The sequence below is a fragment of the Pichia membranifaciens genome, assembly GCF_001661235.1.
Source record: "Pichia membranifaciens NRRL Y-2026 unplaced genomic scaffold PICMEscaffold_6, whole genome shotgun sequence".
In the NCBI taxonomy this organism is placed as follows: domain Eukaryota; kingdom Fungi; phylum Ascomycota; class Pichiomycetes; order Pichiales; family Pichiaceae; genus Pichia; species Pichia membranifaciens.
In genome coordinates, this window is record NW_017566987.1 from 20744 (window position 1) to 37093 (window position 16350).

General features: G+C 38.7%; 7 protein-coding genes across 7 annotated transcripts; 3 read left to right on the forward strand and 4 right to left on the reverse strand.

The window, feature by feature from the left end:
* Window positions 1-97: 97 nt before the first annotated feature.
* On the reverse strand, window positions 98-1795 carry PICMEDRAFT_21420 (hypothetical protein; the record flags this gene model as incomplete). Its single annotated transcript, XM_019162199.1, has 1 exon — window positions 98-1795. A coding segment is annotated over one exon (1698 nt), but the record flags the coding sequence as incomplete, so codon positions are not given.
* A 563-nt stretch (window positions 1796-2358) lies between these two features.
* On the forward strand, window positions 2359-3906 carry PICMEDRAFT_74274 (hypothetical protein; the record flags this gene model as incomplete). Its single annotated transcript, XM_019164726.1, has 1 exon — window positions 2359-3906. The coding sequence occupies one exon, from the start codon at window positions 2359-2361 to the stop codon at window positions 3904-3906; it is 1548 nt and encodes a 515-aa protein (XP_019015655.1).
* Window positions 3907-4000: 94 nt separating this feature from the next.
* Window positions 4001-6346, reverse strand: PICMEDRAFT_13223 (hypothetical protein; the record flags this gene model as incomplete). The annotated part of the gene is made up of 1 exon (XM_019160030.1): window positions 4001-6346. The coding sequence occupies one exon, from the start codon at window positions 6344-6346 to the stop codon at window positions 4001-4003; it is 2346 nt and encodes a 781-aa protein (XP_019015656.1).
* A 1006-nt stretch (window positions 6347-7352) lies between these two features.
* PICMEDRAFT_17973 (hypothetical protein) lies at window positions 7353-9060 on the forward strand. Its single transcript, XM_019161832.1, has one exon. The coding sequence runs from the start codon at window positions 7495-7497 to the stop codon at window positions 8887-8889; it is 1395 nt and encodes a 464-aa protein (XP_019015657.1). The 5' UTR covers window positions 7353-7494; the 3' UTR covers window positions 8890-9060.
* Window positions 9057-10514, reverse strand: PICMEDRAFT_36670 (hypothetical protein; the record flags this gene model as incomplete). The annotated part of the gene is made up of 1 exon (XM_019163024.1): window positions 9057-10514. The coding sequence occupies one exon, from the start codon at window positions 10512-10514 to the stop codon at window positions 9057-9059; it is 1458 nt and encodes a 485-aa protein (XP_019015658.1).
* Window positions 10515-10794: 280 nt separating this feature from the next.
* Window positions 10795-15486, forward strand: PICMEDRAFT_17976 (hypothetical protein). Its single transcript, XM_019161833.1, has one exon. The coding sequence runs from the start codon at window positions 10886-10888 to the stop codon at window positions 15362-15364; it is 4479 nt and encodes a 1492-aa protein (XP_019015659.1). The 5' UTR covers window positions 10795-10885; the 3' UTR covers window positions 15365-15486.
* On the reverse strand, window positions 15425-16243 carry PICMEDRAFT_60243 (hypothetical protein; the record flags this gene model as incomplete). The annotated part of the gene is made up of 2 exons (XM_019163418.1): window positions 15425-15540; window positions 15616-16243. 2 exons carry the CDS (start codon window positions 16241-16243, stop codon window positions 15425-15427), a joined length of 744 nt encoding a protein of 247 aa, XP_019015660.1.
* Between the last annotated feature and the right edge of the window lie 107 nt (window positions 16244-16350).

A 16350-nucleotide genomic window follows, 5' to 3' on the forward strand; every position in this document is an offset into this window, starting at 1 on the left:
ACTGGAGTATACACATGCAGGCAGGGTTGATGGCAGGGTTGGAGGGCGGGGCTCATTTCAAGATCTTCTCGGTGTCGACGGCCCACTCGTTTTTCTCGTCGTCGCGGACAATCATGCCCTGGTCCTGTAGCCTCTTGAACATGTCCTGGGGCACCCAGCCGTCGGTGGCAATGAAGGGATTGCTGCTGTTCTCGGCCTCGTAGTCTCTGATCTCGTCGGTGAACTCCTTGATCTCGTCGTCGGTGAACTTGATTGGGTTTTTCTCGCCCTTGAACTTGCCGACAACGCCGTTTTCGTTGTAGTTGTCCCACATGGTGGAGATCTCGATCAACCCGTTCTCGATGTACAACGAGTCCTTAGGCTGCTTGAAGTTCAGCACGTTCAGGTAGCAGTTCTTGATCAGCTTGATCACGGGGGAAATCACGCCTACAAGGTCCTTGCTTCTCTTGTTGATGGAAACCTCCCACAAAAACTGGTTTCTGGTCCTCTTGAACATGAACTTGTACTGCTCCTGCTCGATCTCGTCCAGCGCTTCGAAGTTCTCTATCTCGTCCTTCAAGTTGAAGATTTTCGCCCCGTTGTACTCGAGGAACTTCGGGTAGCTGCTGATCAAAAACGGCTTCACAACACTGTTCTCAAGGTCAACAAACTCGTAGCCCTTTTCCCCGCTTCTCACCAAAACGTTCATAGGGTCCAAGTCCCCAATGAAGAGTCTTGGCTTGAGAAGCTCGTTCAAGTTGGGAATCAACGTCTCGTTCTCGTTCAAGTTGAACATCTCCCCGGCAATCTTGTCCAACTTCTCGAAAATCTTGATGCAGAACTCCAGCCCTTCCTTGGTATCCGTCGTGACCTTACCGCTATCGACCAAGCTCAGTCTCACCCTCAAACTGTGAAGCTCCAATTCAACCAAGTCCTTGATCATCTTCAAAGGTTCCGAACCCTTCCATGGCCCAACGTACTTGTTCAAATCCTCCTCTTTCACATATTGTTTGTTTCTGTAATATGCAGTCTCGACAGTAGGACCAATCACCCATCTATCCTGGTTCTCATATGCAACCTTCTCCAAATTTTCGGGACAATCGTCTTTGAAATAGATCGATCCGTAGTTATCGAAAACAAAGTCGCTAACAATCTTATTGAAATCGGCCAATGGCTCAATGACTTCGTTCAACTTCTCGATTGCCTCAGGATCATCTAGACGGTCATCCTTGCTCTCCATGAGTGGATTCCATTTCTTCATCAACGAAGACTCAACGTCGTCAACATATTCCATCAAAATGAACGGATGGCCAACAAAGTTGTCATAGTCTCCACTATAGGAAAGAACCTTTGGAATGTTCAAGTTGAAGGCGTTGGTCAAAAAATCCATCGTGGCAACTTCACTCTCAAGCTTTCTCTTGGTGAACAACTGAGAATGGAGAGTGTATGGCAATCTTAAAACCAATTTCTTTTCAACGCCCTCAATTTCTATTCTGTAGATTCTGTGGTGCTTACCTTCATGCAACGAAACAATCTGCTTGATATTGTTCTCATTCTTAGAATCCTTGAAAAAATGTGCGATATTATTAGACAGCACCCTTATATTCTCAATCCTCTTGATTTCATCGGGATTCTTTTCCTTGACAACACCGGATTTCTCAATGCTGATGATTCTTTTAATCAGGTCATTTAATCCTTGAATCGAGAACTTGGTCAGTCTCTTTTGCTTTTCGATTTCATCGTTCTTCAACCATGTACCCCATGAGTATTCAAACATATGATTCCGATTTGGGTCTGCATCATTGAATAAGTTGGTTGATGTTGCCTTTCCATCTTCAGCAGGCTTGCGCTGTGTAGAGTTGAGTCTAACTTTCTGAACTACTGGCATAAAACTGCTCTTGGTTGCAGCTCTGCAAGCTGGTGCTGATGTCACACGCTTTAGTAAACTCCTCGCATTTCTTGAAAGCATGATGAATTGTTGCTAACTGTCTTGATTGAAGTCTAGCTTTTCTTTGAAAAAAGTATGTAAACAAGAACAAAATAGCGTATATGATGTTGTTTTCTACTGAACAAAGGCCTAATGAATTTCATGAATTCAACATCCTCGATGTTCATGGTTGAAAATTTAAAGCCGGAACGTCATGGAAATCCACGCCCTTTTCCCCTCGCCGTTTTCTTTCTGCACCGATACGGAAAAGAAAATTAGCTCCACCACTAGGTCACGTGCATCCATGGATCTAACCTGTAATGAAGTAAGGCTCATCATTTTGCTTCCAATATTTCTTCCTTACAAGTTTTCCTTTCTTTTCTCCCCTAATATAGATTATATTTTGGAATGAACTATTGAGCAATTGACATAAGAACATTAGAGTATTGCCAATGAAGAACTTCATTTACAGGAAAAGAGCTTCTGAAAGGGTTACACCTTCTCGTAGTGAGCAAACAATCATTGACTTGTTGCTAATGTCTGTCTCTTGTATTGCCTTCCTACGTGGGTTTTTCACCGACAAGTTTTTCATTGACGACGTCTTTGAAATACCCAAAGATCCCGCTAGCCCTAATTTATCCAAAAGGGATTCGATCAAAATCAAGAGAATAAAAGCAGGAGTTTCCGATGAGGCAGACATGATTTTGCGCTGGATCGATACCTCAGTTTTTGACGCATTGCATAAACGGTATTTGAGATCTATTAACCTATCCATTGTATTGGATGAAAATCATCCTTCTGACGTTTACGAGTCGTACAATTTTGATGTAGACTACAACGATTCATCAAACGAATCCATAACCTTCAACGAAGAAGTGCTACTCACTCCACAAGAGATAACTAAACTTCAAATATTCAAACTCCTCAAACGGTTTATCTTGCTGACACAATCCCTACCAGCACTCCCACCAAAAAGATTTCTTTTTATGAGATTATTGTTTAGTGATCGATGTCCAACTGATTACCATGTAGATCATTTCACTGATTGCTCAGATGAAAGCTCAGCGTCAATAAAAATACCATTACCGGTTTACCATGATATTATTGCAAATTGTGGGGAGGTTAACTCTGTTCACCATCAAATAAGCACTTCATTAGTTTCTCTGTCAAATTTAGCAACTACTGATTTCGAAAATGCGAAGATTATGAAGCTAGACCCATTTAGTATTTCAAGTTCGAGCTATTATAACGTCTCAAACAAGGTTCCAGAAGTGATTGATTCCCAAGTTTCACAAATTACCAAAGATTTGTACACGGTCGTAAAGAACTACGATGCAAAAATACATGATGGGTTTACGCAGATCCCTTCTGTGCAGGAGTCTGAACCGTCGATCGAATGCAGCTGCAAATCAAGGATGTACCTACAATATTCATCTATCGTGCAGTGTGATACATGTTATAGGATTATGCATAAAGTTTGTTATTCAGTAACCTCAGACAACTCTCGATCATTTACCTGCATAGATTGCCTTCCTGATAAAAGAACCATCAATTTTGTTGACATGCTGATAATTTTTAACATCAGGAAATTGATTACACTTTTGCAACACAACAAGAAAACTTCTTTGAAATCAATAACAGAGGCCGCAGTGCTTTTGGGTTATGACCTAAATGATTTCTCTTCAGATGAATCAATTCAGATGAGTATTGTTAACTCATTTTCCATTCTTATTTATCAAGGTATATTCTCGCTGAAGACCCATAAATCTTTTTCTCACAACGTCTTCAAAGTTGATGTTGAGGGATTGATATGTAACAATTCTAAAATCAAAAAGGGTAAATACTTCTTATCTTATGTCACAAAAAACAACCACCAAAAAATTAACAAGTTTATTGATCCTAACTTTGGGAAAGAAAATGAAATAAATAACATGAATGAAAGCGTAGCAAGTCAAATTGGTGATGAAACAATAGTTGAAGATACTGCAACTAAAATCTAACGTTTCAGGAAATACAAATGTAAGACATCAAAAGTATACCCCACACACCTTAATCAATCTCTCTGCTCTTTGCTTTATAAAATTTGCTACAACCTTATTTTTTTATTAGTTTCGCCAAGTCTGCCATCCTTAGTATACCTTTAAACCCAGAACCGTCTCTTTGGTCGCTACAAACAAAGATGTTGGTGATTAACATCCGGTTCATTAATTCATAGGCTGATAACAACGAGTATTCGGCGTTGACCTTGATTATTTCATTGCTAGGAACAATACTAGAATCCAGTTCTATAATATTGTCATTTTTCATCTCATTTGACGTCGTCATGAATGAAACTAGTCTTTCACTTTCAAAATTACTCGATTTCAAAATTTGACTCAAATCGTTGAAGTTTATCCATCCCACAAGATTACAATTGAATCTGTTGGTTAAAAGCACAAATCCATCATTTGAAATATTTCCCCCGTTATTTTCATCATAAACACTTTCTAGTTTCTCAGATAATTCTTTAACTGTCAATAACACATCATCCACGTATAAAATATGAGGATCGTAATCACCTATAGCATCTGATATAGGGACTTCGGAAAATTGGGACAAGCTCATTGTTTCCGTTAATTCGGGACTTAGGTAAGTCTTGCTGATTTTCATGAGCCACAATTCGTCAAAGCCTTTGTATCCGAATATGTCAACAACAGTTTTTGAGATAACAACACCTAACATCAAGGGAATTAAGTAGGTTACAGCACCTGTTAGTTCAAAAACAATCACAACAGCCGCAACGGAAGTGTTGGTGAAACCTGCAAAAAAAGATGCAGCTCCAACGATGGCATATGAACCTGGCGACACACATTTCTTGTTTTCCTCATAGCACTGCAAAAAAATGTTAGAGCCAGATTTGATTTGTATTATTTGAACAAGTTCACCAATTATACGTCCTAAAGTTGCACCTATGGTTAAAGAAGGTAAAAGCATACCTCCGGGAATATCCAAACAATATGAATAGTTGCTGAGAAAGAAGAGTACAACAAAGAAGTATGCAAGTGCAAAGAGCTTGTTTTGATATTGGAATATAGACAAATTGTGACCATTTGGTAAGTTTTCATCACAATCATAGAACAAAGTTGATAAGATGTTATTTAGTGTTAAAGGACTGAATTCTAGGGGGTAGGTCAATAGATGGGTGATGAGCACCAGTAATGAAATTTCAGCGAATGAGTTATTAATAAGTTTGTAGATTATCTTCGGCATTGCGTCATAAGTTTTAAATTTAGCCCTGATGTCAATCAATTTCATGTGTAATTTGCAAAATAATAATGATAAAAGGCCACAAACTAAACCCACAAACACGTAAGGTAGTGTCTCAAACAAAATCCAACCATTCGCAATATCAACTTTAAATGCTTCATTTATTGATATTCTTTTGAAGGGATGAATTTCGACTAAAATAAATGTTGCAATCGACGAACACACGAACCCGTTCCAAGCAAGGGTGTTCACTCTTGTTCCTAATCTCAAGTTTTCGATAGAGAACAATAGTCCTCCAATAGGAGCACCAAAAGCTAGGGATATTCCAATCACAAATCCAATCGATATGATTTCTCTTTTGATTGCTTCGTTGTTCAAACTCTGGAAAAAGATAGAAGATGACGAGAACTTTTCAATGACAAAACTAATAACACCGCATGAAATGTGTATTAACGGCCCTTCATAACCAACTAGAAGTCCACCACAAGAGCAAATAAATATTAGAGCAATAAATTTCTTGACAATAATTGACGGCTGTAGAAACTCATTGTTGACGTGTCCTAAAATGATCATTTTTAGTTCGCTGATTCCACTTTTAGATATCCAGAAACTAGTTTTGGAAATGAATAAGCCAATGAGTGCCAAAACAATTGAAACCAAGGTTATCAGCATTAGTTTGAGAATCCCTAGTAATATGCTTGAACGGCCCGATCCATAGAAATGCCACTTTTCGGCTCCACATGATTCACGAACATCAAAAATATTGGTCTCACAGTATCCATACTTAATATCATTAAGCCAAGTAGACGACCAGTCCAAGAATATTGCTAAAAAAGAGATTATGATACTTGAGGTTATTATAATTGGCCATCGATTGTACTTAACTAAAAATTTCATCACGTTGGAAGAAGTTAGTGAAGATTGCAACGCTGATTCCTCAATTCTTTGCTTGGCATGCAGTTTTCGCCATGGTATAATTTGATCATCTGCATAAGTGTGGGTTTTAGAGATATCACTGTGAACAATAAACGCAGGCGGTGCAGGATGGGAATCTCTTTCTTCTGGTGACAAGGAGTTAGAGCTTTTCAAAATCGAAGGTGTGGATGATATTATTGGCAGTGATTCCGAGTATGCAATAAAAAGATCTTCATCCGTTGGGTATATATTTGACCTGGCTAGGGTAGTTCCTGACATCGCATAAAGCTGGTATTATTGACTTGCGAGGACAATTATAGTCAGCAATGACATGACTGTCAATCTATTTCACTTACTAAAAAGCCGACCGAAGTTGACCTTTTCTCAGCCACCCAAACTTTCCTTTATCTGTTTACGTAATCACACATGCACGCGTTGACAAGACCCCGAAGTACCGAAGATGGAAATGAAAATGAACAAGAACATGAACATGAAGATGGTAACAGGAGCAATAATGACGGATGGTATTGCAAAAGGCACAATATTCTACACTAATATTGACTAGAATCCAGATCGAGCTAGTTCTATTGAGGAATTCACTTCATCTACCTGAAAAGGTCTCATACAATATTTGGCTGGAGAAATGTTGAGGTTATAAACACTTTATTTGTAAACAAAATGAAGCAAGCTCTACACCTCTCGATACGTCTGAAAGTAATTAGAGTGATACTGTGCTGCAACTGCTCAAGTGTCTTTTCGAAGTTGCCACTTCAGGTTGCGTGATTTACGTGTCAGGATTAGCCTACTTTCCTCACTACATTTCAAACCAAAAAATGCTTAAATGCACTTATGAGCAAGCCCTGTACAGACATTTAACTGCCTGCTGTGATGACTGTATAACAACTTACCCATGAAAATGGTTTACATTAACTGTAGTAAAATAATTTGGTCTAATAACGTACTTGTTTCTATTTTGCTGCATTTTCAACATCCTTTTCCTAGGTGGTTATTCTTTCAGGACCTACGAGAAAGGTTTATTTTGAGTAGGTTATAATACTTTCCGGTCAAATACTTGACTTTTTGGATGGCAACATGTTCAAGCCTCATACTGAAACTCGTGTGATGACCTAAATTTTTTGATCAAAATATTTTTATTACCCTTTGCGGAAAAACATAAACAAATAAACATCTGCACATCATGGGCGAAAGCTAGCACAAAATGGCAAATTTCTGTTTACTATTTTTATTTACATTTACTCTTTCTTATCATCAGCCAGTGTATTAACTGAGCTATACAAAAGCTATATTACCCGTCAGATTTTCTAATCTTAGGTTTCTAGTTGCTTTTCTATTTTTTTCCTGAGATCCTCTTACCTTTTGGATTGGTTTAATAAAATCTAGCAACAGACACAAAAGTTTTCATCACAATGCTTAGAACAGTTCGCTCCCTTCCCTCATTGCGTCTGCTATACCAGCAAGAGGCAGCAACACTCAAGGGCCAAGTTCAGGCTAAGTCAACATATTCTTATACTTGTGGGGAATTGTTTCAACCTTCAACAACAGCCATTCGGAATGTTCACCAAACAGCTAAAAAGGAAACTATCTTGTTAGATTCATCTTCTGAAAAGTCAAGATATACCACAATGAATTTGCAAGGACTCAAAATGGAGTGCAAAAAGAGAGGGCTGAAGGTATCGGGGAGAAAGCTAGACCTCGTTCAAAGATTAGTTTCTCAAGACCAGTTTGGCGCCGAGAATTCGAGATCGTTTACCAATATTAGCAGTAACAACGCAAGTTCACTGAGTCCTCCAAATCCCAAATTCTCTTTACTAGATAAACAAATCAAAGAAAGTAAAATAGCTGAAGCTATTAGGCGTCAGAAAAAGCATGATTTAATGGACTCTCATAAAAAATTTAGTGACTCAAAGGAAGTCAGAAAAGCACCATTAAATAACTCTGCCTCAACCAATGGTAGCAGCCAGGCACAGAGTGTTAAACACTCAGCAGAAATGGCAAAATTGGATAAAACAGGAGTGCAAAAAAGTAAGGCCTCTGAGGAAGCCAGATATAAAGAGGAAAGAAAAATGACTGACAACAAGCTCTCACTTGATAAAACTAGCGAGAGAAAGAGTGCCCAATTGAAATTGCAAGCTCAGAAAAGAGAAGCCGAAAAGAAAGCCTCCGAATTAAAGGCACAAGCAGACAGAAGAGCAGCAGAAGTGAGACTGCAAAGAGCAAGAGAAGCACAAGAGCTCAAGTTGCAGGCGGAGAAAAAGGCTGCCGAAAAGAGAGCCGTAGAGATGCAACAGCAGAAACAAAGAGAAGCACAAGAGCTCAAGTTGCAGGCGGAGAAAAAGGCTGCGGAAAAGAGAGTAGAGATGCAGCAGCAGAAACAAAGAGAAGCAGAAGAGCTTAAGCTTCAAGCAGAGAAAAAGGCTGCAGAATTAAAGCATAAGATGATGAAAGAGGCTGAGGAGCTCAAATTACGTGAAGCAACCAAGAAAGCAGATATACAAACCAGAGAAAAGGTTGCCACAATCACTGAGGCTATCAAACAGTCCGTTATCAAGCAATCTACAATCTCTCAAATCTTAAATAAAGCTCATGATCAGTCAAAGGTTGATGTGGTTGCAAGCGCAAAACGTCAGTTACAAGACCGTGCAAAGTTGGTGCAACAAAAGCAGCAACAGCAACAACAACAACAACAAAAGGAACAGCGCAAGGAACAGAGTGACAATCTCAATTCTAGAGACGTTAAGTTCTTGACAGCCTTCGGCCTTTCGACCATTGGTTGGTGGTCATTAAAGGAGTCCTCTATTTGATTCTTCACCAGTTTTCATAGCTTTCATATATTCATTTCGTGCCGGTTTTGTTTTTCCTTGACCTTTTCATGGCTTTAAGTTTTTAGTTTTCAGGATCATTAAAATCTGAACAAGACAAGTTTGTTCATGTTTTTATTGAATGTTCCTATTGTTGACATGTTTTTAAATCAGTATAAATATAAATTATCCACACAACCGTAACCAGCCGCCACACCGCCTTCGTTACTTGAGCTAGTTTTGGATCTAAGTAAATGGCCTAAAACTTGGTTATCTAAAACCTTTCCGGACTTTTCATCAAACAAATAGCTGCCAAAAATACCTAGCTCTGACACTATTCCATCGTCTAATATTTCTCCATTTCTAAGAATGAGGTTTTTGTGATTCTTAGGATGTATCAATTCCATCAGAATATAAGCTTCCCAGTCAGCTTCTGGAAGATTTTTCAAAAACACTGGAATATCTTCTTTGTAGATATTATTTCCGCCTCCCTCTCTTTGAGGCTTCAACACAAAGTCTTGAGGTCTTGAAAACGCTAGTTCCTTCGCTAACTTTCCATCTTCAGAGTCATCAAGAGGATAGATCTTGCAAAAGGTGTCGTGGATCTCAGCTATTTCTTTGTTGTCCAAAAACTGCGCCAACACAGTTTTGCTGGTCAGCAACTGCTGGACTTTTTTGGAGCCACTCAATTGAGTCAACAAAGAAGGGCACTTGACAGCTAGAGTGCACTCCAATGTGGTTCTAGATTTCCAGGTTTCAGGCATTTCGAACTCGGAGGGTCCATAGGCAGATCGGTAATAAACAACCGATACCTCACAACCTTGATAAAATAGCCTGTTTTTGTCGTGGTACTTTATCTCTGTCGATGACAAAACGTCTGGCAAATCCACTCTTTTGCAGACCGTATTGTATTTGAATAGCAAGTGGTACTCGATTGCTCTTTGATCAAACGCATTTCGCTCAGCGGGCTGAACCACCATTAAAACGATCGACTTGTTTTCTCCAGATAAATACTTGTCATTGTAGTATTTGACGCCGGAGTACAAACCCTTGGCCAAGTTTTCATCACTCTCACTGACAGGAAGCTCGTCATCCCTGTAGTAGGCCTCGTTTGAAATCTGTCCGTATAGGCCAACCTTGTTTAGATAGTTATGAGCACGACCTACTTTTGGACTCAACCCACCAAAGGACACACTCACAGTGTTGAACTCGACCTGCTTTATTTCATTCAAAAGTTCGTCGTACATGTAATCAGATCTCACCAATGCCAGCGAAACGTCTTGAACGATTCCATTCGACAACGCCTGCAGATAGCAATCCCATAGCTTTCCAGTGAAATCTTTATCGTGAACGGCCAAGTCCTTGAGAATATGAGTCAACCATTTGTACTCGGAAACCACTCCTGCATAAAGCTTGTTATATGTTTTTTCAATTGCCAAACTCTTTTCAAATTGCTTACGTGGAAAAGGCGTGGGAAAGATAGTTATAGGCGCCAGTGTTGGAGCATACTTGGAAAATGGAGCTGGTGGATACATCACCAATCCTGCTGATAAGCCGTACTGGGTCACATCTGAAACCACTTTTTCAAGCTGGTCTTGCGACAATTCCGGGAAATCTTTCTGTCCCATAGCTGTTTCTTCTTCTGTCAACTCTCGTCTTCAGTACCGCCACCAACACGAGTTTCCATCTTCCCCGACAGTCTTTAATCCCGATTATTAATGGTACTTTCATGTTTGTACACCTTCGTCGGCTTTAGCTTGGCCGACCGACGCCACACTTTTGAACGAGCGGTTAAACACCCGTGCACCGCGGGACATTGAGGTCTGGTTTTTTTCAGGTCGGATCCTTCCATGTATTGGAAACATCAACTTCAAACATGGATGCACATGTTTAGATGTAGGAGTTGCTGAACCGTTGCGTAGAGGCAGTGTACTAGCTTCTATTCAGCAACTTCATCTGTAAGGACTTTTGGGGGTAGGCATTGTGCTGTTTTTATGCCATGTCGTCCCGATTTTCCAAGGTATTGGACTCACCAGATGATTTCTCTTTGCCAATAAAAACAGATAAAATGCTATACAACAAGAGCAGCGTGGTTACCGAGAAGAACAAGAACGTTGGCGGGTCTGTTGACTCGGCTAGCGGTGACGATATGAAGATTGAAAGATCGGAGCTTCAGGTGAAGAGGGCGTCTAAGAAGAATGCGTTTAATCGTCAGATGAGTTCGAATTACATAGGTACATTTCCTTTTTTCAACTCTGTGCAGTCAAGTAGCCATGTGGGCCCGAACAAAAAAGACACGGAGCTAACAGACTTGAACCACTTGCCGCTATCTACTTCATCTCCAATAGATTTGGCCTATAAATGCATCAATGCTCAAATTGAGAAGGATAACTCTGTTCCAACGTTGTATGAGATTTTGTCCATGTATATGATTGACAACTACAATTTCAATCCCAACCAGAACAAATCCTCGTTTAGTAGGTTTGAAAAAGTGAACTTTTACGGAATACCCGAAAAACTCTTGGATCATAACAACGACTCGCTTGTTACGAATATGGGCATATTTCCAGAAATAAAGAGAGCTTGGCTAAGCATTGATAGTAAGTTGTACATTTGGAACTATAACGCTTCTCTTACCGACCAGGAGTTTGATGTCATTGATGATTTCAATGGAACCATTCTTGCGTGCTCTTTGGCCAAGCCAAAGCCTAATGTTTTTGTTTCCTCTGTCAATCATCTTCTCATAGTCGCAACCTCAAAGGAGATCAGACTTTTGGCCCTGGAATATGACCTAGCAACCAAAAAGCTGGAAATATCCAACACAAAGATGTCAGTGTCTGTCCACGGACTGATAGTAAACAGAATAGTGTTTTTCGAAGAAACAAGAGACATTCTTTTCAGTGGTGCCGGATCCAAAGACTCACTATGGAAACTAAACTACTCCAATTCTAATGAATGGTTTTCAAAATCTGTGACTAAGGAGTGCCTCACCAACTCTTCTCTCGCTTCTTCCTTGCCCAATATACCCGTCTTGAGCTGGTTGAATGGCGAGTCCTATAATTCAAATGCAGAATCAATCATTGATTTGAAAATCGATCAGACTAGAAACATCATTTACACATTGTCCTCCAAATCAATCATCAAATCCTACAAAATACATGTGAAAAACGGTCAGTGTTCCCTGGGACAGCCAATCATCAAAAGGGTGTCTAATTTATTGAAGGAATTATCTACCACAGCAATCAACATTCGTTCTCCCCTTCTCAGATCTAACTTGAAAATTGTCAACATTCATCCAGTTAGTAAGTTTGAAAACCTTAATTTATTTATGGTTGCTGTTGCGTCAAATGGTTGCCGATTTTACATCAACGGAAGCACTTTGTATGGAGACAGGATAACCTTGACTACAAACTTTGTAAAGTTTCCTCCAATTGACATGAAACTCTACCAAACTATTGAGAAAAGAAAAGAAAAGATGGTCAGCCAAAACCAGCCAATTTCAAACGATATGTACATTCAAAATCCAAATCTTAAAGCTGCTCCTACAGCTTCGTACACAGCATATAGTCAGCGAGCACCCGTGAACTCCAATTCTTATACGGCATCCACTAATAATAAAGCAACAGCTGACAAGTCAATTACAAAGTCTTTTTCGTCTTCTTTGGTGTCTGCCGAAGAATTGAAAGAGACACAAGAAAAATCCCAGCTTTTGAACAATACAATAAAAACATTGATCATATCCCCTGGTATTTTTATTGGTCACAGCAAAGAACTTGGCTTATATACCAGTACTCCTGACTACGGAATTTTCAAAAAATCATCCCAATATGTGGAAGATTTTGAGATTGTTGACAACCATACCAATGTGTTTGATATTGTCCAGATTACCAAGTCTTTTAATGCAACCCAAAAACCTAAAGGGTATGCAAACGAATTTGCATCACAATATACCGCAGAGCCACTGGAATTTGCGGTTTTGACAAACCTTGGTATCGGTATTTACCGTTATAGGACACCAGATTTGGTTTTGGAGGACTCCTTAAACGACGGAGTGTTCAAACAGTTTGCTTACAAATATGGCTATGATGAAGCATGCTCCACTGCTTTATATCTCGCCTGTAAGTATGACAAATCTGAATCTTTCCGAAACATAGCAACCAAGTTTTTTATTTCCGGAGGTCAGAACTCTAAACTTGATAAGTCCCACTCAGCAATAATTGATAATGTCGAGCCTAGTGATAGATTTTTTGCTGTGCTAATTTTGTTCTCAAGACTCATCCGTCAATTTTGGAACAAAGAAGTTTTCAAGCTTAGAAGCGAGATAAAATTTGATAAGATGGGTTACATAGATCAAAAGTCAGTTAAAAGTCTGAAAATAAATAAACGAATAATCTTGAGTGGTTTGAACATTAATAGTAAGGAGCTTGAGTATTTATTATGTTCAATTTTGATTATGATCAAGTTCCTGGAAGAAAACAAGAACATCATCCCAGGATTGTCCAAAGACTTCAGCAACCAGAACGAGACAACTTCATGGCAAGAAAAAGCCACTGAAGTGTGTGTTCAGGCAGAAAAGATTTGCTTTGACTCTATTTTTAGATATCTTAATATCGTGAAAGAGGGTTTGTCTTTTCTAGCAGTAATGCTTGAAGAAGATGGACTTGAATCAGAGAACAAAAACTTTCAAAGTATCATATCATTCTTACCTCTTCAGTTGCAAGCAGATTTAAGTTGTGTTACTTTCAGTGACTTCTTTACCAAATCCGACAGTAATGTTTCCAAGTTAGTTAAAGAGCTTTTATCTTGCATCATCAATAGAAGTATTTCACAAGGAAACTCTGTTGAATTGGTGGCAAACACATTGCAGGAAAAATGTGGATACTTTTGCTCAACAGACGATGTCTTGATTTTTAAAGCTATCGAAAATTTGAAGAAAGCTAAAAGCTACTCTGATGTCAAAGATGAGGAATTGAAAGTTAAATATCTCGAGAATTCGATCAAATTATTGAAGCAAAGCAGTGATTCATTATCAGAAGATGCGATTACAGATTGTGTGAACGCTATTTTAGAGTTAGGATATTATCCTAATGCTGTTGAATTCTTATTGGATATAGCTAATACTCCCGAACAAGTCAAACTTGCTACCCAATTTCAAAGTGATTTGCAATTGTCTATGGTGAGTGATCCAATCAGGAAAAATAGCTTTATCCGGAAGTTAAAACTTTACAACATTGTATTTCAAATTTTACTGGATGTTGATAAGAAAGCGCTCTCCAGTCTTGAGCAAGCCTCTGATGCTACTTTGATTGGTAACGGTAGCGTTAGTGACATGCAGAAGTCTAACTCACCTGTGTTTGTTGATGGCAATGGCCAGTTGATAACCTATTACTCGCAAATAAGGGATGAGTGCTATAAAATTTGTTTGAATTACAAGGACAAAATGTTTCATTTTGAGTTCTATAAGTGGTTTGCTGAGAACGGAGTCAGTGAGAAGTTGTTGTATATCGATACCCCTTACATTTTGGAATTTTTGCAGGATAAGTCTCAAAAGGATTTAGAGATGAGTAAGTTACTGTGGATGTACTATTCGAAGAAAGGTGATTACTACGAAGCTGCAAACCAGCTCTACGAATTGGCATTATCAAGATTCGATATAAAACTTGTTGATAGAATCCAGTTCCTTTCTGTGGCTAATAGTTTTATCCAAGGTATTGAAACACAGTTCTTGAAGCATGATACCACAAACTTAGCATCTAGAATTTCGGATTTGATTTCAGTATCAAATCTTCAAGATGAGTTATTGCTTACAATTCTCCAAGACTCAAGAATTGGAGAATTAGCCAAAAATATAGCTAAACAGCAGTTAGACGGAGAAATCTTAACAATCAATGATTTATACAACGAATATATTGACCCACTAGGCTATTATGAGTTGGCATTGATTAGTTACAAGTTATCTGACTATAGAAATTTCGAAGACATTTTGAGCAAGTGGGAATCCTTATTTGATAAATGGTACATTGAGTATAAACGAAAACCAAATTATGAAAATGAACTGTTTTTCACTGATCTGAGCCACAAATTTGCCATTATTGCAGATAGACTCAAAGATGTGGATAAACTTTTTCCTATAATGAGCTTACTCAGTTTGATGTTTAAAAGTGTTTATACGCATTTGGGTGATAAGCAGAAAGTTGAACCGGGGACCGTGGTTAACTCATTTATTAAAAGCGGAATTTCTTACAGCAAATTGTACTATAACTTAAGGAATTTGATTGAAAGCACTACTTATGAACAGTTTGAAGGTTTTAGCGGTGTATTGAACTCGGAAATGATTTTTTTGCTCGAAGGATGGTACAAAAATGACAAAAGATTACGGGAAGTTATATCTGGAGAAGCAATACGTAAGTTAAGGAAATACGATATTGATAACGACCCAGTCGATAAGTATATCAAAGCTACGGGTAATCCTCTATAGTTAAAGTCTTAATTTTCCTATACAAATGCTCTGTAATAATAAAATGTAAGTAGAAACGTTTTAGTCAATGCATATAACATCACAGTTTTCCACAGTCTCTCTTTTTGCTTCGGTGGTAGGCTGGCTATCTTTCACATTATCTCCTGGTAGTTGAGAATCGCACTCTTCGTCGGAATCTAATGAAATTATATCTATGAAGTGTAGCTCTGAATCCTTAGGAACATCGTTGAGCTTTTCTTTGTGATTTTCACTGCATGTTTTGGAATCCTTCAATCGTCGCTCGGCAGCAAGGAGCATTAGGCTCCTTAAAGGTAGTCTTTCTGCAGAACCACCTAACTTTTTTCCTGTACCCAGTTTGCTCACTTTTGTAGTATACTTTTTTGTAGACATTGGCTTTAGCACCTTTGCTCCTGAGGCAGAAAAATTATTTGGATAACTGGAATTTTTCATTGACTGTGTAACCTGGAATTCGTAGTATTTATCCTTCAGTTCATCTAAAACTTTATAAAACTTAGCATCATGAGGACCATGCCAGTTATGGGTGAGTTCGTGTAACATTGTCCCCACTATTTCGTCTCTTTCTAAAAACCATTTACTATCAGTGGGAGATCGGAGTCGTAAACAAATTTTTTGACCTCTGTTAACGTTCAATCCTAGCAAGCCCTGATTCCTTGGATACATTTCACACAGAAGATTCACTTTAAAGTTATAGTGATGCATTATGGGGGAAACCAAAGTAGCAACTTCATGTAAAAGTTCAAGAGCCTTATCCGAGGCGGGTTGTTTGGTTAAAGACGCTATTTTTGTGATATTTGGAGTAGGAGAAGGAAGCTCAGGTGTTTTCTTCGGAGGAAACTTTCCCCTTCCTTTGACCACCATGTGTATGACCTAGATGAGAACGGTTAGAAGCCTAGGTTTTAATCTCCGAAACTTGATCTTATTTTAATGAAGGGTTTTAATCGTATAGCCGAATCAACACTTTAAGA